Here is a 24,775-nt window from a genome sequence, read left to right on the forward strand (position 1 = left end):
TCATCCTCTTCCTCCTCCTCTTTCTCCTCCACCACCAACATCCTCTTCCTCATCCTCCTCCTTCTCCACCACCACCATCCTCTTCCTCCTCCTCCACCACCAACATCCTCTTCCTCATCCTATTCCTCCTCCACCACCATCATCCTCTTCCTCCTCCTCTTTCTCCTCCACCACCAACATCCTCTTCCTCATCCTCCTCCTTCTCCACCACCACCATCCTCTTCCTCCTCCTCCACCACCAACATCCTCTTCCTCATCCTCTTCCTCCTCCACCACCACCATCCTCTTCCTCCTCCTCTTCCTCCTCCACCACCACCATCCTCTTCCTCATCCCCTCCTCCCCCATCTCCACCACCACCATCCTCTTCCTCCTCCTCTTCCTCCCCCCTCCTCCACCACCACCATCCTCTTCCTCCTCCTCTTCCTCCCCCCTCCTCCACCACCACCATCCTCTTCCTCCTCCTCTTCCTTCTCCTCCACCACCACCATCCTCATCTTCATCCTCTTCCTCCTCCACCACCACCATCCTCTTCCTCCTCCTCTTCCTCCTCCACCACCACCATCCTCTTCCTCCTCCTCTTCCTCCTCCACCACCACCATCCTCTTCCTCCTCCTCTTCCTCCTCCACCACCAACATCCTCTTCCTCTTCCTCATCCTCTTCCTCCTCCACCACCACCATCCTCTTCCTCCTCCTCTTCCTCCTCCACCACCACCATCCTCTTCCTCATCTCCTCCCCCCCCCCCATCTCCACCACCACCATCCTCTTCCTCCTCCTCTTCCTCCTCCACCACCACCATCCTCTTCCTCATCCCCTCCTCCCCCATCTCCACCACCACCATCCTCTTCCTCCTCCTCTTCCTCCCCCCTCCTCCACCACCACCATCCTCTTCCTCCTCCTCTTCCTCCCCCCTCCTCCACCACCACCATCCTCTTCCTCCTCCTCTTCCTTCTCCTCCACCACCACCATCCTCATCTTCATAATCATCAAATGCCTCCTCATCTTCCTCCTCCTCCTTCTCTTCTTCCTCATCTTCCTCCTCCTCCTCCTCATCATCATTGCTAGGCCAACCCTCCACTCCACTTCCACTTACCCCTTTATTCCTATAGCAGGTAATGTAAGGCAGGTAGCCTTGTGCTTAAGAGTGTTGGGCCAGTAACTGAAAGGTCACTGGTTCGAATCCCCGAGCCAAATATGTAAAAAAAATCTGTCAATATGCCCTTGAGCAAGGCACTTCAACCTTATAATACAACAGTAATACACACTACAGCATGTAGCTTCACACAGCGCCAGCAGATGTCCTCTTCTCCTCGCTGCTGCGCTCCTTGACCCGTCTCCAGCCAGCCAGCCAGCCAGCCACAGCGGCCCGGGCATCGCAGGAGAGGAGGGGCTGGCGCATCACGGTCTGTAACGTACTACGAGGGCTCTGTGTGAGGGTGTGTGATTCTTCCGGTGGCCGTTCATTCTCGCGAGGTGAGCCCTAATGGTGTCATCTGCTAGCCGTTAATCAGTGGATTCTCTGAGGAAATCTGTTATTTTTAAATGTAGGATTTTCCTATCCTGAGTTTTAGAAGCGGACAGGAAACGGAGGGATATGCGCCTGGATCCATCTTACCGAAAAGGCGACGGGAGGGAAACATGTAACCGAGCGTTCGGAGCGGCACCTGACAGCTTCTTTTATTATTTGAAGTATTGACACACAGTATTTTCGTGTTTTCCGTTGGATATTATCGTCGACCCAAGACTGCAAAAATGAGCGAGGAAGTATCAGAGGTCCCCAAAGAACTGCTCGGTAAGAAACGTGAACACCGGTTTGTTACGGTAGCGACTAACAGTTAGCTGTTAAAGGCTACCGCTGTTTCTTCCATTGTATTGTGTTCTAGAGAAACCCACGGGCTTGTAATGATGGCTTTACTGTGTGGCAAATAGTAGCTTCATTATGTTGTTACTGATATTTCAATCACAACCAGCCAACAAAGAAACGCTATATTCTGTGAATTCCGTTGTTAGACTATCATTTAACATTAACCAGACTGGCTGGGTTTAGCGACATTAAATGGTATAATAACTGAAACATCGTTTAGATAGAGAGGCATCCCAGTGTAGTCTCAGTGAGATTGTCTTTCATCCCGTTTAAATCGTGTCTTTATCCCACTAAATCATTCTCCCGTTGTATTGTGCTCCAGTATTATTAAACCCGTGAGTATATTTCTAACCGTTTGGAAACCTCAGGCATAGCCGATTGTAGCTTCAGACGGTCTTTTGGTGTTTACTTCGGTAATCACCTAGTAAAAGGTAGAATGTCTGAGCTAATGTCACCGAGGTGTAATATCAGTCAGACAACTCAAGTGGTTGAAACCTCATGGTCCACGTGTGTGTCTGTTCCCTAGCTACTACATTACATAGACCTACACCTGCTTGTTGTCTAGGAGAGGAAAGACAAGTCATTATACAGTATAAAGCATGGTGTGTGTTCATGTTATTAGTCCCTAGCTACTACATTACATAGACCTACACCTGCTTGTTGTCTAGGAGAGGAAAGACAAGTCATTATACAGTATAAAGCATGGTGTGTGTTCATGTTATTAGTCCCTAGCTACTACATTACATAGACCTACACCTGCTTGTTGTCTAGGAGAGGAAAGACAAGTCATTATACAGTATAAAGCATGGTGTGTGTTCATGTTATTAGTCCCTAGCTACTACATTACATAGACCTACACCTGCTTGTTGTCTAGGAGAGGAAAGACAAGTCATTATACAGTATAAAGCATGGTGTGTGTTCATGTTATTAGTCCCTAGCTACTACATTACATAGACCTACACCTGCTTGTTGTCTAGGAGAGGAAAGACAAGTCATTATACAGTATAAAGCATGGTGTGTGTTCATGTTATTAGTCCCTAGCTACTACATTACATAGACCTACACCTGCTTGTTGTCTAGGAGAGGAAAGACAAGTCATTATACAGTATAAAGCATGGTGTGTGTTCATGTTATTAGTCCCTAGCTACTACATTACATAGACCTACACCTGCTTGTTGTCTAGGAGAGGAAAGACAAGTCATTATACAGTATAAAGCATGGTGTGTGTTCATGTTATTAGTCCCTAGCTACTACATTACATAGACCTACACCTGCTTGTTGTCTAGGAGAGGAAAGACAAGTCATTATACAGTATAAAGCATGGTGTGTGTTCATGTTATTAGTCCCTAGCTACTACATTACATAGACCTACACCTGCTTGTTGTCTAGGAGAGGAAAGACAAGTCATTATACAGTATAAAGCATGGTGTGTGTTCATGTTATTAGTCCCTAGCTACTACATTACATAGACCTACACCTGCTTGTTGTCTAGGAGAGGAAAGACAAGTCATTATACAGTATAAAGCATGGTGTGTGTTCATTGCTGATTGGGTAGCTTATTAAACACTGCATTAATTCTCCTTTATGCCATACCAGAGGAGTTAATGCAGATACTCCGGTTAGCCATTTGATTAGCTGTTAGGAGTCTTATGGCTTGACGGTAAAAGCTGTTAAGAAGCCTCTTGGACCGAGACTTGGCTCTCCGGTAACATCTAAATAATGTAGGACTACAATGTAAATAAATACTTGATTGAATTGTATTGAAAGGAAGCTGGTCAAATCCTGAATGAAGTTACTAGTTTAGTTACATGTAAGGACACCAGATTCCACCAAACCCGTGTGATAAGATCGTGGTTAAAGACCTCTCTGTTTCACGGTGATATGATAGGATTCAGCTCGGTGACCTTTACCCTCCCGATATGACACCAGAGTGTGTACTTGACGTTAGACGTTTTATAGATTCCAGTATCATTAAGGCTGATCTACCAGCTCCTGATAAGCTCACACTCTGTCCTCATGATGTAATTGTGTTTTGAAGCAATACAGTAACACAAGCAGGTGTAAAAGCAGAACAGTATTGGGGCCAGTTCTCCCATGAGAACAATAATGCATTGTGATGGTGTGACTGAGAGAATGAGGGTTGACATAACAACATGAGCTGTGACATCACAGTAGAAGGCAATAGAATAGAACAGGTGAGTGACGGTAGAATGAGGATCTCATTTCTTCTACGAGCAGTCAGTCAGCGCGGAGCAGTCAGTCAGCGCGGAGCAGTCAGTCAGTCAGCGCGGAGCAGTCAGTCAGTCAGCGCGGAGCAGTCAGTCAGTCAGCGCGGAGCAGTCAGTCAGTCAGCGCGGAGCAGTCAGTCAGTCAGCGCGGAGCAGTCAGTCAGTCAGCGCGGAGCAGTCAGTCAGTCAGCGCGGAGCAGTCAGTCAGTCAGCGCGGAGCAGTCAGTCAGTCAGCGCGGAGCAGTCAGTCAGTCAGCGCGGAGCAGTCAGTCAGTCAGCGCGGAGCAGTCAGTCAGTCAGACAGCGCGGAGCAGTCAGTCAGTCAGACAGCGCGGAGCAGTCAGTCAGTCAGACAGCGCGGAGCAGTCAGTCAGTCAGACAGCGCGGAGCAGTCAGTCAGTCAGACAGCGCGGAGCAGTCAGTCAGTCAGACAGCGCGGAGCAGTCAGTCAGTCAGACAGCGCGGAGCAGTCAGTCAGTCAGACAGCGCGGAGCAGTCAGTCAGTCAGACAGCGCGGAGCAGTCAGTCAGTCAGACAGCGCGGAGCAGTCAGTCAGTCAGACAGCGCGGAGCAGTCAGTCAGTCAGACAGCGCGGAGCAGTCAGTCAGTCAGACAGCGCGGAGCAGTCAGTCAGTCAGACAGCGCGGAGCAGTCAGTCAGTCAGCGCGGAGCAGTCAGTCAGTCAGACAGCGTGGAGCAGTCAGTCAGTCAGTCAGCGCGGAGCAGTCAGTCAGTCAGCGCGGAGCAGTCAGCCAGCGCGGAGAGCAGTCAGTCAGCGCGGAGAGCAGTCAGTCAGCGCGGAGAGCAGTCAGTCAGCGCGGAGAGCAGTCAGCCAGCGCGGAGAGCAGTCAGCCAGCGCGGAGAGCAGTCAGCCAGCGCGGAGAGCAGTCAGCATGAGATAGCTCTGTCAGAACACAGCAGGAAGAGAAAGTAGCTGCATTGTCTGACTGTGGCTCAGAGATGCTCATTGTTCTGTACTCACTCACTCACTCACTCACTCACTCACTCACTCACTCACTCACTCACTCACTCACTCACTCACTCACTCACTCACTCACTCACTCACTCACTCACTCAACCAAGAGGATGCTCTCATAGCCCTCACCTGGATTGTGTGTGTGTGTGTGTGTGTGTGTGTGTGTGTGTGTGTGTGTGTGTGTGTGTGAGAAAGAGAGAGGGGGGATGAGAGAGAGAGGGGGGATGAGAGAGAGAGGGGGGGATGAGAGAGAGGGAGAGGGGGGTGAGAGAGAGGGGGGTGAGAGAGAGAGGGGGGGATGAGAGGGAGAGGGGGGGATGAGAGAGAGAGGGGGGGATGAGAGAGAGAAGGGGGGATGAGAGAGAGGGGGGGTGAGAGAGAGAGGGGGGATGAGAGAGGGGGGGTGAGAGGGGGGATGAGAGAGAGAGAGGGGGGATGAGAGAGAGAGAGAGGGGGGTGAGAGAGAGAGGGGGGTGAGAGGGGGGGATGAGAGAGGGGGGGTGAGAGGGGGGGTGAGAGAGAGATAGCAAGTGAAAGAGCAACAGCGAGAGGAGAACACTGATTTGCCTGAACAACTTTCTCTTTGTCTGACAACTCCGAGGCTTGTCAGCTTGTCACAGGCCAAGCACCAGGGTGAAAGGTCACATCTTAGGAAGTTTACAGATCATGGCTCCTAATTGATTGTTACAACAACAGAACAACACCTGTATTCCCAGAGAGGGTTTGAGCCAGACCCAGTCACAGTGAAGTAGTTAGCTAATGTTCAAGCAGTCACACAGTCACAGCCAGAACAGTTATACCAGACTCCCCCATACAGACCAGACTCCAGAATTAGGAGTGCAGTGTGAAGAGAGGGGGTAGAGACAGAGCAACAGAGAGAAATGGAGAGAGAGAGAGACAGAGAGGGAGAGACAGAAGAGAGAGAGAGACAACGAGAGAGAGAGTTTATTTCGCTTTTATTTATTATCTGTTTCACTTCCTTTGGCGATGTTAACATATGTTTCCCATGCCAATAAAGCCCTTGAATTGAATTGAAGAGAGGGAGAGAGGGGGGAGAACCAGAGAGAAAGAGAAAAAGAGAGACAGAGAGAGAGAGAGAGAACGAGAGAGAGAGAATATCCCATATATACAGTTGAAGTCGTAAGTTTACATACACTTAGGTTGGAGTCATTAAAACTCGTTTTTCAACCACTCCACAAATTTCTCGTTAACAAACTACAGTTTTAGCAAGTCGGTTAGGACATCTACTTTGTGCATGACACAAGTAATTTTTCCAACAATTATTTACAGATGGATTATTTCACTTATAATTCACTGTATCACAATTCCAGTGGGTCAGAAGTTTACATACACTAAGTTGGCTGTGCCTTTAAACAGCTTGGAAAATTCCAGAAAATTATGTCATGGCTTTAGAAACTTCTGATAGGCTAATTGACATCATTTGAGTCAATTGGAGGTGTACCTGTGGATGTATTTCAAGGCCTACCTTCAAACTCAGTGCCTCTTTGCTTGACATCATGGGAAAATCAAAAGAAATCAGCCAAGACCTCAGAAAAAGAATTGTAGACCTCCACAAGTCTGGTTCATCCTTGGGAGCAATTTCCAAATGGCTGAAGGTTCCACGTTCATCTGTACAAACTATAGTATGCAAGTATAAACACCATGGGACCACGCAGCCGTCATACTGCTCAGGAAGGAGATGCGTTCTGTCTCCTAGAGATGAACGCACTTTGGTCTAAAAAGTGCAAATCAATCCCAGAACAACAGCAAAGGACCTTCTGAAGATGCTGGAGAAAACAGGTACAAAAGTATCTATATCCACAGTAAAACGAGTCCTATTGTCACACTCTGACCTAGGAGAGCTGTGTTTTCTCTGTTTAGTTAGGTCGGGATGTGATAGGTGGGTGGGCATTCTATGTTTTTTCTGTCTATGTTTAGTTCTTGTTTTTCTATGTCTATGTTGAGTTTTGGGATGATCTCCAATTAGAGGTAGCTGGTTCGTGTTGTCTCTAATTGGAGATCATATTTAAGTTGGGGTTTGTCTATGGGGTTTTGTGGGTAGTTGATTTCTGTTTTGTTCCTTGTAACCTGACGGAACTGTTGACGGTCGTTTTTGTTGTTTTGATTTAGTGTTTCATTAAAATATGAGCACTTTACACGCCGCGCCTTGGTCCCCTTTGTACGACCCACGTTACACCTATATCAACATAACCTGAAAGGCCGCTCAGCAAGGAAGAAGGCACTGCTCCAAAACCGCCATAAAAAGCCAGACTACAGTTTGCAACTGCACATGGGGACAAAGATCGTACTTTTTGGAGAAATGTCCTCTGTTCCGATAAAACAAAAATAGAACTGTTTGGCCATAAAGACCATCGTTGTGTTTGGAGGAAAAAGGGGGAGGCTTGTAAGCCGAAGACACCATCCCAACTTGAAGCACGGGGGTGGCAGCATCATGTTGTGGGGGTGCTTTGCTGCAGGAGGGACTGGTGCACTTCACAAATGAGATGGCATCATGAGGGAAGAAATTGATGTGGATATATTGAAGCAACAGCTCAAGACATCAGTCAGGAAGTTAAAGCTTGGTCGCAAATGGGTCTTCCAAATGGACAATGACTGCAAGCATACTTCCAAAGTTGTGGCAAAATGGCTTAAGGACAACAAAGTCAAGGTATTGGAGTGGCCATCACAAAGCCCTGACCTCAATCCCATAGAAAATTGGTGGGTTGAACTGAAAAAGCGTGTTTGAACAAGGAGGCCTACAAACCTGACTCAGTTACACCAGCTCTGTCAGGAGGAATGGGCCAAAATTCACCCATCTTATTGTGGGAAGCTTGTGGAGGGCTACCTGAAACGTTTGACCAAAGTTAAGCAATTTAAAGGCAATGCTACCAAATACTAATTGAGTGTATGTAAACTTCTGACCCACTGGGAATGTGATGAAAGAAATAAAAGCTGAAATAAATAATCATCTCTACTATTATTCTCTAATTTCACATTCTTAAAATAAAGTGGTGACCTAAGACAGGGAATTTTTACTAGGATTAAATGTCATTAATAATTGTGAAAAACTGAGTTTAAATGTATTTGGCTAAGGTGTATGTAAACCTCTGACTTCAACTGTATATATATATATATATATATATATATATATATATATATATATATATATATATATATATATATATATATATATACACTGCTCAAAAAAATAAAGGGAACACTTAAACAACACAATGTAACTCCAAGTCAATCACACTTCTGTGAAATCAAACTGTCCACTTAGAAAGCAACACTGATTGACAATAAATTTCACATGCTGTTGTGCAAATGGAATAGACAACAGGTGGAAATTATAGGCAATTAGCAAGACACCCCCAATAAAGGAGTGGTTCTGCAGGTGGTGACCACAGACCACTTCTTAGTTCCTATGCTTCCTGGCTGACGTTTTGGTCACTTTTGAATGCTGGCGGTGCTTTCACTCTAGTGGTAGCATGAGACGGAGTCTACAACCCACACAAGTGGCTCAGGTAGTGCAACTCATCCAGGATGGCACATCAATGCGAGCTGTGGCAAGAAGGTTTGCTGTGTCTGTCAGCGTAGTGTCCAGAGCATGGAGGCGCTACCAGGAGACAGGCCAGTACATCAGGAGACGTGGAGGAGGCCGTAGGAGGGCAACAACCCAGCAGCAGGACCGCTACCTCCGCCTTTGTGCAAGGAGGAGCAGGAGAAGCACTGCCAGAGCCCTGCAAAATGACCTCCAGCAGGCCACAAATGTGCATGTGTCTGCTCAAACGGTCAGAAACAGACTCCATGAGGGTGGTATGAGGGCCCGACGTCCACAGGTGGGGGTTGTGCTTACAGCCCAACACCGTGCAGGACATTTGGCATTTGCCAGAGAACACCAAGATTGGCAAATTCGCCACTGGCGCCCTGTGCTCTTCACAGATGAAAGCAGGTTCACACTGAGCACATGTGACAGACGTGACAGTCTGGAGACGCCGTGGAGAACGTTCTGCTGCCTGCAACATCCTCCAGCATGACCGGTTTGGCGGTGGGTCAGTGATGGTGTGGGGTGGCATTTCTTTGGTAGGCCGCACAGCCCTCCATGTGCTCGCCAGAGGTAGCCTGTCTGCCATTAGGTACCGAGATGAGATCCTCAGACTCCTTGTGAGACCATATGCTGGTGCGGTTGGCCCTGGGTTCCTCCTAATGCAAGACAATGCTAGACCTCATGTGGCTGGAGTGTGTCAGCAGTTCCTGCAAGAGGAAGGCATTGATGCTATGGACTGGCCCGCCCGTTACCCAGACCTGAATCCAATTGAGCACATCTGGGACATCATGTCTCGCTCCATCCACCAACGCCACGTTGCACCACAGACTGTCCAGGAGTTGGCGGATGCTTTAGTCCAGGTCTGGGAGGAGATCCCTCAGGAGACCATCCGCCACCTCATCAGGAGCATGCCCAGGCGTTGTAGGGAGGTCATACAGGCACGTGGAGGCCACACACACTACTGAGCCTCATTTTGACTTGTTTTAAGGACATTATATCAAAGTTGGATCAGCCTGTAGTGTGGTTTTCCACTTGAATTTTGAGTGTGACTCCAAATCCAGACCTCCATGGGTTGATGAATTGGATTTCCATTGATTATTTTTGTGTGATTTTGTTGTCAGCACATTCAACTATGTAAAGCAAAAAGTATTTAATAAGATTATTTCTTACATTCAGATCTAGGATGTGTTATTTTAGTGTTCCCTTTATTTTTTTGAGCAGTATATATCTCTATCCCTCTCTCTCTCTCTATGTGTGTGTGTGTGTGTGTGTGTGTGTGTGCGCATGCACACACGCGCGCACACACACACAGGTGAAGTCGGAAGTTTACATACACCTTAGCCAAATACATTTAAACTCAGTTTTTCACAATTAATGATATATATATGAGAGAGAGAGAAAGGCCTCAGCTTGCGAGAAATATATATATATATTTTTTATATATATATATATATATATATATATATGACCCAGTTCCTCTATAAACCAATTGTCATTGCTGGATTAGCTTCCAGAGGGTGTGAAGAATCAATTTGAACAGCAGAAGCTGAAGTAAATATGACTGGTGACAAGGTTTAAATCTCAGCCAGGCGGGGGGGGGTTAAATCTCAGCCAGGCAGGGGGGGTTAAATCTCAGCCAGGCAGGGGGGGTTAAATCTCAGCCAGGCAGGTGGGGGTTAAATCTCAGCCAGGCAGGGGGGGTTAAAATCTCAGCCAGGCAGGGGGGGTTAAATCTCAGCCAGGCAGGGGGGGTTAAATCTCAGCCAGGCAGGGGGGGTTAAATCTCAGCCAGGCAGGTGGGGGTTAAATCTCAGCCAGGCAGGGGGGGTTAAATCTCAGCCAGGCAGGTGGGGGTTAAATCTCAGCCAGGCAGGTGGGGGTTAAATCTCAGCCAGGCAGGTGGGAGTTAAATCTCAGCCAGGCAGGTGGGAGTTAAATCTCAGCCAGGCAGGGGGGGTTAAATCTCAGCCAGGCAGGGGGGGTTAAATCTCAGCCAGGCAGGGGGGGTTAAATCTCAGCCAGGCAGGGGGGGTTAAATCTCAGCCAGGCAGGGGGGGTTAAATCTCAGCCAGGCAGGTGGGGGTAAAATCTCAGCCAGGCAGGTGGGGGTAAAATCTCAGCCAGGCAGGTGGGGGTAAAATCTCAGCCAGGCAGGTGGGGGTAAAATCTCAGCCAGGCAGGTGGGGGTAAAATCTCAGCCAGGCAGGTGGGGGTAAAATCTCAGCCAGGCAGGTGGGGGTAAAATCTCAGCCAGGCAGGTGGGGGTAAAATCTCAGCCAGGCAGGTGGGGGTTAAATTTCAGCCAGGCAGGTGGGGGTAAAATCTCAGCCAGGCAGGTGGGGGTAAAATCTCAGCCAGGCAGGTGGGGGTAAAATCTCAGCCAGGCAGGTGGGGGTAAAATCTCAGCCAGGCAGGTGGGGGTAAAATCTCAGCCAGGCAGGTGGGGGTTAAATCTCAGCCAGGCAGGTGGGGGTTAAATCTCAGCCAGGCAGGTGGGGGTTAAATCTCAGCCAGGCAGGTGGGGGTTAAATCTCAGCCAGGCAGGTGGGGGTTAAATCTCAGCCAGGCAGGGGGGGGTTAAATCTCAGCCAGGCAGGTGGGGGTTAAATCTCAGCCAGGCAGGTGGGGGTTAAATCTCAGCCAGGCAGGGGGGGTTCAACGCTAATAAAGCATCATTATTTAGACCTTTTTAAAACAGGATTATCTTCCACTGTGGTTTGTGTGAATTATGGATGGAATTCGTTTTTTATTTTTGGTTTAAATATTTTTTTTATGAAAGCAGACTGGAAATCCTTTCCTGTTGGGAAATCAGTCCTGCTATGAAGTGCAAACTCACTTATCTTTCATTGCGTAGCTTTTTAAAGTAGGCCTAACGATTTAATAACACAAAATGTATCAAATGAATACATTCAAAATGTTACATCCTGGGTGCTCAGCTGCTTATTCATGTAAACCTAACTCCTCTCCTCCTGTAGAGAGTGTGAAGGATGCAGTGGGGAGGAAGATGAAAATCTCGGTGAAGAAGAGAGTCAAACTAGAGATGAAAGGAGACAAGGTGGAGAACAGAGTCTTGGTAAGTCACACAGACAACCTCTGATATGTTCTCTTCTGAATGGGCCTTTTCCTTTCCTTTAGCGTTCTCTCGCTCTGCTCTCTCTCGCTCTGCTCTCTCTCGCTCTGCTCTCTCTCTCTCTGCTCTCTCTCTCTCTCTCTCTCTCTCTCTCGCTCTGCGCTCTCTCTCGCTCTCTCGCTCTCTCTCTCTCTCACTCTCTCTCTCTCTCTCGCTCTCTCGCTCTCTCGCTCTCTCTCGCTCTCGCTCTCTCTCTCTGCTCTTCCCTCTGCTACCCTTCACTCATAGCTATGGCTTTGTGTTGTGGAAAGGAACATCAGTGGCCTGAACAGTGATACAATCCTAGGAGACTTCCTTACATTCATCCCACAGCCCAGGAGGCATCTTTCACTACACTGTGAGTAATGGTCAAAGAAGTCTAACAGTAGGATTTTGTTGAGATCAATGTTGGGCTTTGTTACTCTCACACCAGTTTTGTATATGTAACATGAGGAAAATGGGTTTTCTCCCATTAAATGTTTGTCAAGACTGCAGTAAATCTTCAGTCCATTTAATAATTCATTTCCATGGGAACATTAAAAATACATATTGTCATTTTCTGTGTTGTGTAATGGGACTGAGCACTGAGGATAGTTATCTGAGATGTCCTCTGTAAATCTGTGGGGAATAGACTCTCCAGTGTCTATTCCCTATATATATATTCCCCCTCCTTAGTAACTCTCCAGTGTCTATTCCCTATACCTATTCCCCTTCTTAATAACTCTCCAGTGTCTATTCCCTATACCTATTCCCCCTCCTTAATAATTTGCCAGTGTCTATTCCCTATACTTATTCCCCCTCCTTAATAACTCTCCAGTGTTTAGGTATAGGGAATAAACACTGGAGAGTTATTAAGGAGGGGGAATAGGTATAGGGAATAGACACTGGGGAGTTATACCTATTCCCCTACTTAATAACTCTCCAGTGTCTATTCCCTATACCTATTCCCCTCCTTAATAACTCTCCAGTGTCTATTCCCTATACCTATTCCCCCTCCTTAATATCTCTCCAGTGTCTATTCCCTATACTTATTCCCCCTCCTTAATAACTCTCCAGTGTCTATTCCCTATACCTATTCCCCCTCCTTAATAACTCTCCAGTGTCTATTCCCTATACTTATTCCCCCTCCTTAATAACTCTCCAGTGTCTATTCCCTATACCTATTCCCCCTCCTTAATAACTCTCCAGTGTCTATTCCCTATACCTATTCCCCTTCTTAATAACTCTCCAGTGTCTATTCCCTATACCTATTCCCCCTCCTTAATAACTCTCCAGTGTCTATTCCCTATACCTATTCCCCTTCTTAATAACTCTCCAGTGTCTATTCCCTATACCTATTCCCCCTCCTTAATAACTCTCCAGTGTCTATTCCCTATACCTATTCCCCTTCTTAATAACTCTCCAGTGTCTATTCCCTATACCTATTCCCCCTCCTTAATAACTCTCCAGTGTCTATTCCCTATACCTATTCCCCTTCTTAATAACTCTCCAGTGTCTATTCCCTATACCTATTCCCCCTCCTTAATAACTCTCCAGTGTCTATTCCCTATACCTATTCCCCTTCTTAATAACTCTCCAGTGTCTATTCCCTATACCTATTCCCCCTCCTGAATAGCTTATATATCTAGATGTGTTTTGGGAATTCATGGTGTTGCCTAATCCCGTGCTGCATCTAGAAAGTGTTCCATAAAGCTGATGGTGCAGGTCATGAGTGGTTGTAGTCCGTCTGAAACCTGTTCTCTCTCATAGCCCATTTACACCTATAGCAGTTTGCCAAATGAAACCATTTGGCAAACTACTGGTTTAATTTGGCAAGCTACTGGTTTAATTTGGCAAGCTACTGGTTTAATTTGGCAAGCTACTGGTTTCATTTGTCAAACTACTGGTTTAATTTGGCAAGCTACTGGTTTCATTTGGCAAGCTACTGGTTTCATTTGGCAAGCTACTGGTTTCATTTGGCAAGCTACTGGTTTCGTTTGGCAAGCTACTGGTTTCGTTTGGCAAGCTACTGGTTTCATTTGGCAAGCTACTGGTTTCATTTGGCAAGCTACTGGTTTCATTTGGCAAGCTACTGGTTTCATTTGGCAAGCTACAGGTTTCATTTGGCAAGCTACTGGTTTCGTTTGGCAAGCTACTGGTTTCGTTTGGCAAGCTACTGGTTTCATTTGGCAAGCTACTGGTTTCATTTGGCAAGCTACTGGTTTCATTTGGCAAGCTACTGGTTTCGTTTGGCAAGCTACTGGTTTTGTTTGGCAAGCTACTGGTTTCGTTTTACTACAGGTGTAAATATGCTATGAGAGAGACATTATGTTTCTAGAGTGACGTGTGTGTGTGTGTGTGTATGTGTTTTTGGTGTATGCGTGTGTGTGTGTGTATGTGTTTTTGGTGTGTGTGTGTGTAGTCCTAGCGTCATTGATCCTACTAGATAACAGTATAGTGGTAGTGAGCTGGCTGTAGACTGCTGAGGTTGTCACTGAGCCCTGTGATTGAAGGGTAATTCCATTCCATCGGCTGCCTGCATTGTATTGTTCTAGATGTGATGCTGCTAGTACCAACTGACAGACTGAAGCAGGGGGTTTGAGTCCCTCCACAGCTCATTGCTCTAGTCTAGTGACTAGTTTCCTCATGGGTTTCATTCATCATCAACTACTTGTACTGTGTTTGATGGCACCGGCCCAACGAGTCATTTCTTTAGCTCCGACATTCTGCTATACTCTTAGGAAGAAAGGTGGTATGTAGAACCTTAAAGGGTTCTTCGACCGTCCCCAGACGTCAGTGTGGCAGAACATTTGCCAAGCCGTGTTTTCTTTTCTTAGTGTTGTAGATCTACTGTAATATTTTTGGGAAATCCTTCATGGAAACAGTCAGGAGGAGTTTTACAACACAGACACAGACTGTATAATACTAGCTGGGGCTTGTGTTGGTGGTGTGCTGATACAGAGAACAATATTATCATGTAGGAGTCCGTTACACAGTAGAAATGAACACTGGAATTTATCTGAAGTCTGTGGAATTCAATTTGCTCCAAGCAGGCGGACAACAGAGAGAAAGAGAGAGTGGGAGGGGAGAGAGAGAGCGGAAGACTGAAGGAGAGAGCGAGAGGAGAAAGAGAGGGAGAGAGAGACAGAGGGAGGGAGAGCGAGAGACATAGGGAGCGAGAGACATAGGGAGAGAAGGAGAGAGAGAGGGAGAGACAGCATGAGAATGAAATGCTGACTTCACATAACAGCCGTTCAGCTCGGCTCACTGAACAAATAAGTGACTGTTTAAAGTATTTGTTGTTCCACTAGAGAGAACATAATTAGGGAGGAAGTGGCATAGAGAGAACTTAACAGAGGCAGACAGGCACCCCACGTCTGACCTCCCTGTTCAAGCGATTTTATTACATTAAAAAAGATTAAAACAAAAAGCTACATTATTATGTCTCTGGGCTGGTATGACAGAGAGAGAAACAGATTGACATTTTCAATCGTGTATTTTCTGTATATTTTCCATCTTTATTGAATACTCATCTAGTTGTCTGTCTTCCTGGTGTGTAAATATCCCTCCGGGTATGGAAATGGTTACCTTACCTGTGGGTGTGTGTGTAGAAGTGTCAAACAGGCAGGGTGTGTCAGAGTATTCAGTCAGTGTTTCCTGTTAACTCATTAGACCCTGATTACACACTCTGTCTGTCACTGCTGCAGTCAAATACAACTTGCTTTGTCACGTGGGATGTAGGGATGAAGGAAGAGGAGATGGAGGGATGACAGGATGAAGGAAGAGGAGATGGAGGGATGACAGGATGAAGGAAGAGGAGATGGAGGGATGACAGGATGAAGGAAGAGGAGATGGAGGGATGACAGGATGAAGGAAGAGGAGATGGAGGGATGACAGGATGAAGGAAGAGGGATGACAGGATGAAGGAAGAGGGATGACAGGATGACGGAAGAGGAGATGGAGGGATGACAGGATGAAGGAAGAGGGATGACAGGATGACGGAAGAGGAGATGGAGGGATGACAGGATGAAGGAAGAGGGATGGAGGGATGACAGGATGAAGGAAGAGGGATGACAGGATGAAGGAAGAGGAGATGGAGGGATGACAGGATGAAGGAAGAGGGATGACAGGATGACAGGATGAAGGAAGAGGGATGACAGGATGAAGGAAGAGGAGATGGAGGGATGACAGGATGAAGGAAGAGGGATGAAGGAAGAGGGATGACAGGATGAAGGAAGCGGAGATGGAGGGATCACTGGATGAAGGAAGAGGGATGACAGGAGGGATGGAGGGATGACAGGATGAAGGAAGAGGGATGACATGATAAAGGAAGAGGGATGGAGGGATGACAGGATGAAGGAAGAGGGATGACAGGATGAAGGAAGAGGAGATGGAGGGATGACAGGATGAAGGAAGAGGGATGACAGGATGAAGGAAGAGGGATGACAGGATGAAGGAAGCGGAGATGGAGGGATGACTGGATGAAGGAAGAGGGATGACAGGAGGGATGGAGGGATGACAGGATGAAGGAAGGGGAATGACAGGATGAAGGAAGAGGGATGGAGGGATGACAGGATGAAGGAAGAGATGGAGGGATGATAGGAAGAGGGATGGAGGGATGACAGGATGAAGGAAGAGGGATTGAGGGATGACAGGATGAAGGAAGAGGGATGGAGGGATGACTGGATGAAGGAAGAGGAGATGGAGGGATGACAGGATGAAGGAAGAGGAATGACAGGATGAAGGAAGAGGAGATGGAGGGATGACAGGATGAAGGAAGAGGGATGGAGGGATGACAGGATGAAGGAAGAGGGATGGAGGGATGACAGGGTGAAGGAAGAGGGATGAAGGAAGAGGGATGGAGGGATGACAGGATGAAGGAAGAGGGATGGAGGGATGACAGGATGGAGGGATGACAGGATGAAGGAAGAGGGATGACAGGATGAAGGAAGAGGGATGGAGGGATGACAGAATGGAGGGATGACAGGATGAAGGAAGAGGGGATGACAGGATGAAGGAAGAGGGGATGACAGGATGAAGGAAGAGGGATGGAGGGATGACAGGATGGAGGGATGACAGGATGAAGGAAGAGGAGATGGAGGGATGACAGGATGAAGGAATAGGGATGGAGGGATGACAGGATGAAGGAAGAGGGGTGGAGGGAAGAGGAGATGGAGGGATGACAGGATGAAGGAAGAGGAGATGGAGGAATGACAGGATGAAGGAAGAGGAATGACAGGATGAAGGAAGAGGAGATGGAGGGATGACAGGATGAAGGAAGAGGGATGGAGGGATGACAGGATGAAGGAAGAGGGATGGAGGGATGACAGGGTGAAGGAAGAGGGATGAAGGAAGAGGGATGGAGGGATGACAGGATGAAGGAAGAGGGATGGAGGGATGACAGGATGGAGGGATGACAGGATGAAGGAAGAGGGATGACAGGATGAAGGAAGAGGGATGGAGGGATGACAGGATGGAGGGATGACAGGATGAAGGAAGAGGGGATGACAGGATGAAGGAAGAGGGGATGACAGGATGAAGGAAGAGGGATGGAGGGATGACAGGATGGAGGGATGACAGGATGAAGGAAGAGGAGATGGAGGGATGACAGGATGAAGGAATAGGGATGGAGGGATGACAGGATGAAGTAAGAGGGGTGGAGGGAAGAGGAGATGGAGGGATGACAGGATGAAGGAAGAGGGATGGAGGGATGACAGAATGGAGGGATGACAGGATGAAGGAAGAGGGATGGAGGGATGACAGGATGAAGTAAGAGGAGATGGAGGGATGACAGGATGAAGGAAGAGGGATGACAGGATGAAGGAAGAGGGATGGAGGGATGACATGATGAAGGAAGAGGGATGATAACATCACTCCATCAGAAGGAAGATCCCTGAGGATCACCTGCAGACCCAGAGGAGGAGTTTCAGCATCTCTGGTTCACCTTATTCAACACTGTTTCAGCATCTCTGGTTCACCTTATTCAAAACTGTTTCAGCATCTCTGGTTCACCTTATTCAAAACTGTTTCAGCATCTCTGGTTCACCTTATTCAACACTGTTTCAGCATCTCTGGTTCGCCTTACTCAACACTGTTTCAGCATCTCTGGTTCGCCTTATTCAACACTGTTTCAGCATCTCTGGTTCACCTTACTCAACACTGTTTCAGCATCTCTGGTTCACCTTACTCAACACTGTTTCAGCATCTCTGGTTCGCCTTATTCAAAACTGTTTCAGCATCTCTGGTTCACCTTATTCAACACTGTTTCAGCATCTCTGGTTCACCTTATTCAAAACTGTTTCAGCATCTCTGGTTCGCCTTACTCAACACTGTTTCAGCATCTCTGGTTCACCTTATTCAACACTGTTTCAGCATCTCTGGTTCGCCTTATTCAACACTGTTTCAGCATCTCTGGTTCACCTTACTCAACACTGTTTCAGCATCTCTGGTTCGCCTTATTCAACACTGTTTCAGCATCTCTGGTTCACCTTACTCAACACTGTTTCAGCATCTCTGGTTCACCTTACTCAACACTGTTTCAGCATCACTGGTTCACCTTATTCAACACTGTTTCAGCATCTCTGGTTCACCTTATTCAACACTGTTTCAGCATCACTGGTTCGCCTTACTCAACACTGTTTCAGCATCTCTGGTTCACCTTACTCAACACTGTTTCAGCATCTCTGGTTCGCCTTATTCAACACTGTTTCAGCATCTCTGGTTCACCTTACTCAACACTGTTTCAGCATCACTGGTTCACCTTATTCAACACTGTTTCAGCATCTCTGGTTCACCTTATTCAACACTGTTTCAGCATCACTGGTTCACCTTACTCAACACTGTTTCAGCATCTCTGGTTCACCTTACTCAACACTGTTTCAGCATCGCTGGTTCACCTTATTCAACACTGTTTCAGCATCACTGGTTCACCTTACTCAACACTGTTTCAGCATCACTGGTTCACCTTACTCAACACTGTTTCAGCATCTCTGGTTCACCTTACTCAACACTGTTTCAGCATCTCTGGTTCACCTTATTCAACACTGTTTCAGCATCACTGGTTCACCTTACTCAACACTGTTTCAGCATCTCTGGTTCACCTTACTCAACACTGTTTCAGCATCTCTGGTTCGCCTTATTCAACACTGTTTCAGCATCTCTGGTTCACCTTACTCAACACTGTTTCAGCATCACTGGTTCACCTTATTCAACACTGTTTCAGCATCTCTGGTTCACCTTATTCAACACTGTTTCAGCATCACTGGTTCACCTTACTCAACACTGTTTCAGCATCTCTGGTTCACCTTACTCAACACTGTTTCAGCATCGCTGGTTCACCTTATTCAACACTGTTTCAGCATCACTGGTTCACCTTACTCAACACTGTTTCAGCATCTCTGGTTCACCTTACTCAACACTGTTTCAGCATCTCTGGTTCGCCTTACTCAACACTGTTTCAGCATCTCTGGTTCGCCTTATTCAACACTGTTTCAGCATCTCTGGTTCGCCTTACTCAACACTGTTTCAGCATCTCTGGTTCACCTTATTCAACACTGTTTCAGCATCTCTGGTTCACCTTATTCAACACTGTTTCAGCATCTCTGGTTCACCTTATTCAACACTGTTTCAGCATCTCTGGTTCGCCTGATTCAAGTGTTTCAGCTGTTTCATGAATTCTTCTCATTTCCAGTTTGCACATTGGTTGGAAAGTGGAGTGGCAGCGTTAATCTATACCCTTTAAGTTGTGAGCTTCAGCCAACATTATGTCTGGTGGTGGTGCATTATACATGAGACTTTCATTAGTGGTTAGGTTAGCCACAGCTCTGTAACACTGTCACAGGTGGCTCTGTGCTACTTCTGGGCAGTATCCTACAGTCATGTCTGGCTAGCTGGGTTAGTGGACCATACACTGCTGTGAGGTGGGACTGATTCTTACTGTACAACCTTTGTGTGAGTGTGTGTGAGAGAGAGAGAGGTTTATCATTAACCCTACACATTAATACCATTGAAATGGTAATATCTCTTCTCAAAATGTCTGAAAAGCCTGTAGAATCTGGGAGTGGGTCATCATTCAGCCTGGGGTTACACTCCATAGAAGAGGTTAAGCCCATCATGACTGTGTAGTGAGGGGAAGTGGAGGAGCCAAGCCAGTCCTTTAGTCCTCTCTGCTCTGGGTGTAGTCTAGTGAACCAACCATCTGGGACACTGCTGGGACCTGCTTACTGTGGACAATTTAAAAGAATACTGTCACCACCTCTCTGTACAACCAAGGTACATGAACAGAGTAGCTTACTCAGTCCACAGGGGAGGAGGTGGAACAGAACAGAACAATGTGTCTCCCTGCCTCCCAGCATGCAGCAGGCCCTGTCTCAGAGAACAGCCATGTGTCTCCCTGCCTCCCAGCATGCAGCAGGCCCAGTCTCAGAGAACAGCCATGTGTCTCCCTGCCTCCCAGCATGCAGCAGGCCCAGTCTCAGAGAACAGCCATGTGTCTCATCGCCTCCCAGCATGCAGCAGGCCCAGTCTCAGAGAACAGCCATGTGTCTCCCTGCCTCCCAGCATGCAGCAGGCCCAGTCTCAGAGAACAGTCATGTGTCTCCCTGCCTCCCAGCATGCAGCAGGCCCAGTCTCAGAGAACAGCCATGTGTCTCCCTGCCTCCCAGCATGCAGCAGGCCCAGTCTCAGAGAACAGCCATGTGTCTCCCTGCCTCCCAGCATGCAGCAGGCCCAGTCTCAGAGAACAGCCATGTGTCTCCCTGCCTCCCAGCATGCAGCAGGCCCAGTCTCAGAGAACAGCCATGTGTCTCCCTGCCTCCCAGCATGCAGCAGGCCCAGTCTCAGAGAACAGCCATGTGTCTCCCTGCCTCCCAGCATGCAGCAGGCCCAGTCTCAGAGAACAGCCATGTGCCTCCCTGCCTCCCAGCATGCAGCAGGCCCAGTCTCAGAGAACAGCCATGTGTCTCCCTGCCTCCCAGCATGCAGCAGGCCCAGTCTCAGAGAACAGCCATGTGTCTCCCTGCCTCCCAGCATGCAGCAGGCCCAGTCTCAGAGAACAGCCATGTGTCTCCCTGCCTCCCAGCATGCAGCAGGCCCAGTCTCAGAGAACAGCCATGTGTCTCCCTGCCTCCCAGCATGCAGCAGGCCCAGTCTCAGAGAACAGCCATGTGTCTCCCTGCCTCCCAGCATGCAGCAGGCCCAGTCTCAGAGAACAGCCATGTGTCTCCCTGCCTCCCAGCATGCAGCAGGCCCAGTCTCAGAGAACAGCCATGTGTCTCCCTGCCTCCCAGCATGCAGCAGGCCCAGTCTCAGAGAACAGCCATGTGCCTCCCTGTCTCCCAGCATGCTGCAGGCCCTGTCTCAGAGAACAGCCATGTGTCTCCCTGCCTCCCAGCATGCAACAGGCCCAGTCTCAGAGAACAGCCATGTGTCTCCCTGCCTCCCAGCATGCAGCAGGCCCAGTCTCAGAGAACAGCCATGGACCATTGTGTTTGTTTTTGCGCTTGTGTGGTTCATGGGCATTGTTCCCTGCTGAGGAAACTAGGCTTGCCAGCTCAACTCTGACTGGGAGCTGGTCCAGTGGCTTACTTCCTCTACAGCCCTGGGTAAACACACACACACTGGGTCTGCCAGGGAGGGGATGGGAGCGCAGGCAGGCTGGGAGGGCCATGGCAGAACAGCCTGTGGCAGACCTGGATTCCAAATGCTTTTGTTTTCTTTGGAATACTTAGTGCTTTTGGAATACCAATAGGCTGGGCTTGCATGGTCTGTTGCTGTGTGTTCTCCATGAACACTTCTGGTAAACTAACGGTTAATGAACTATCACATTGGTTCCATTGCACCAGGCAAGAAAACAACTAGTATTTCAAGCCATGTCTACTGGTCTGGTCTGTGTCTGTCCTCTCCATACCTATTTTTAGCCCAGAGACCACGCTTATCATGGTCCACTGATGGTGCACTTCTTTATGTCGTCTCTGTTTGCTCTCGCTGTAGAGGAGTGGCAGAGAGTTAGCCTCAGCTAGCACACCTCAGACCTGGGATGAGACGGGCTTTAATTTGGGTCAAATTACATCATGTTTTATCCACCATCAGCCACATTACCAGGACTGGTTAAGCTGCTTTTAAAGAGAACAGACCATCATGCTGTTGACTTTATATCCTGAACTGAAGGCCTTTTATAGCTGACCACTGACCAGACATTATGAGGTCATATCCTGGTTTAATCACTGGGACGTTTACATTAAAAAGTCCAATTAATCCCATACTGTATACTATTGGTTGAAATGGAATCCTGTATGCATTGTCATTCAGCTTTTTGGGCTGTGATGAAGTGGATAAAGTCTGGACGGATTTTCTCAAGCTGTTTTTCTCTTATTCAGCATACAGTATATTATGTCACTCCAGAAGTCCAGCTCTGCAGTACTACTACCACTGCCCTGCTACCACTGCCCTGCTACCACTGCCCTGCCACCACTGCCCTGCCACCACTGCCCTGCCACCACTGCCCTGCCACCACTGCCCTGCTACCACTGCCCTGTGTGTTGGTCCCTTGGCTGAGAGAGAGAGGGGTGGCTATAAAAAAGTCAGGTTCTAATGAATCAAACCAGTCAACTTCCTCATAGCAAATCCCATCAAGGTCTGCCCTGTGGACTGTTATTTCTATTAGGCCTACCTGTCAACACATGGCCACATGGACTGATTAGTGGGGAGTGGGAACCATTTCATGGACTGATTAGTGGGGAGTGGGAACCATTTCATGGACTGATTAGTGGGGAGTGGGAACCATTTCATGGACTGATTAGTGGGGAGTGGGAACCATTTCATGGACTGATTAGTGGGGAGTGGGAACCATTTCATGGACTGATTAGTGGGGAGTGGGAACCATTTCATGGACTGATTAGTGGGGAGTGGGAACCGTTTCATGGACTGATTAGTGGGGAGTGGGAACTGTTTCATGGACTGATTAGTGGGGAGTGGGAACCGTTTCATGGACTGATTAGTGGGGAGTGGGAACTGTTTCATGGACTGATTAGTGGGGAGTGGGAACCGTTTCATGGACTGATTAGTGGGGAGTGGGAACTGTTTCATGGACTGATTAGTGGGGAGTGGGAACCGTTTCATGGACTGATTAGTGGGGAGTGGGAACCATTTCATGGACTGATTAGTGGAGAGTGGGAACCATTTCATGGACTGATTAGTGGAGAGTGGGAACCATTTCATGGACTGATTAGTGGGGAGTGGGAACCATTTCATGGACTGATTAGTGGGGAGTGGGAACCATTTCATGGACTGATTAGTGGAGAAGGGGAACCATTTCATGGACTGAATAGTGGGGAGTGGGAACTATTTCATGGACTGATTAGTGGAGAAGGGGAACCATTTCATGGACTGATTAGTGGGGAGTGGGAACCATTTCATGGACTGATTAGTGGAGAAGGGGAACCATTTCATGGACTGATTAGTGGGGAGTGGGAACCATTTCATGGACTGATTAGTGGGGAGTGGGAACCATTTCATGGACTGATTAGTGGGGAGTGGGAACTGTTTCATGGACTGATTAGTGGGGAGTGGGAACTATTTCATGGACTGATTAGTGGGGAGTGGGAACTATTTCATGGACTGAATAGTGGGGAGTGGGAACCATTTCATGGACTGAATAGTGGGGAGTGGGAACCATTTCATGGACTGATTAGTGGAGAAGGGGAACCATTTCATGGACTGAATAGTGGGGAGTGGGAACCATTTCATGGACTGATTAGTGGGGAGTGGGAACTATTTCATGGACTGAATAGTGGGGAGTGGGAACTATTTCATGGACTGATTAGTGGGGAGTGGGAACCATTTCATGGACTGATTAGTGGAGAAGGGGAACCATTTCATGGACTGATTAGTGGGGAGTGGGAACTATTTCATGGACTGATTTGTGGGGAGTGGGAACTATTTCATGGACTGATTAGTGGAGAAGGGGAACTATTTCATGGACTGATTAGTGGGGAGTGGGAACTATTTCATGGACTGATTAGTGGAGAGTGGGAACCATTTCATGGACTGATTAGTGGAGAAGGGGAACCATTTCATGGACTGATTAGTGGGGAGTGGGAACCATTTCATGGACTGATTAGTGGGGAGTGGGAACCATTTCATGGACTGATTAGTGGGGAGTGGGAACCATTTCATGGACTGATTAGTGGAGAAGGGGAACCATTTCATGGACTGATTAGTGGGGAGTGGGAACCATTTCATGGACTGATTAGTGGGGAGTGGGAACTATTTCATGGACTGATTAGTGGGGAGTGGGAACCATTTCATGGACTGATTAGTGGGGAGTGGGAACTATTTCATGGACTGATTAGTGGAGAAGGGGAACCATTTCATGGACTGATTAGTGGAGAAGGGGAACCATTTCATGGACTGATTAGTGGGGAGTGCGAACTATTTCATGGACTGATTAGTGGGGAGTGGGAACTATTTCATGGACTGATTTGTGGGGAGTGGGAACTATTTCATGGACTGATTTGTGGGGAGTGGGAACTATTTCATGGACTGATTAGTGGGGAGTGGGAACCATTTCATGGACTGATTAGTGGGGAGTGGGAACCATTTCATGGACTGATTAGTGGAGAAGGGGAACCATTTCATGGACTGATTAGTGGGGAGTGGGAACCATTTCATGGACTGATTAGTGGGGAGTGGGAACCATTTCATGGACTGATTAGTGGGGAGTGGGAACCGTTTCATGGACTGAATAGTGGGGAGTGGGAACCATTTCATGGACTGATTAGTGGGGAGTGGGAACCATTTCATGGACTGATTAGTGGGGAGTGGGAACCATTTCATGGACTGATTAGTGGGGAGTGGGAACCATTTCATGGACTGATTAGTGGGGAGTGGGAACCATTTCATGGACTGATTAGTGGGGAGTGGGAACCATTTCATGGACTGATTAGTGGAGAAGGGGAACCATTTCATGGACTGATTAGTGGAGAAGGGGAACCATTTCATGGACTGATTAGTGGAGAGTGGGAACTGTTTTTGGATTCTTTGTATCTACGTATGTTTTCTATTTGGCCAC

The 24,775-nt window shown here is 47.7% G+C and overlaps 1 protein-coding gene across 4 annotated transcripts in view; it reads left to right on the top strand.

Moving 5' to 3' along the window:
- The first annotated feature begins 1,421 nt into the window (after positions 1-1,421).
- The window catches only part of LOC106598556 (F-actin-uncapping protein LRRC16A), a 286,920-nt gene continuing 263,566 nt past the window's right edge, over positions 1,422-24,775 (top strand). For all 4 annotated transcript variants that reach the window (XM_082975967.1, XM_082975965.1, XM_082975966.1 and 1 more), the window contains exons 1-2: positions 1,422-1,792; positions 11,594-11,691. In XM_082975967.1, the coding sequence (XP_082832093.1) occupies positions 1,753-1,792; positions 11,594-11,691 (138 nt within the window). In that variant the 5' untranslated portion in view covers positions 1,422-1,752. The remainder of the gene's footprint in view (positions 1,793-11,593; positions 11,692-24,775) is intronic.

Source organism: Salmo salar, chromosome 05 (genome assembly GCF_965601325.2).
Source record: "Salmo salar chromosome 05, fSalSal1, whole genome shotgun sequence".
In the NCBI taxonomy this organism is placed as follows: domain Eukaryota; kingdom Metazoa; phylum Chordata; class Actinopteri; order Salmoniformes; family Salmonidae; genus Salmo; species Salmo salar.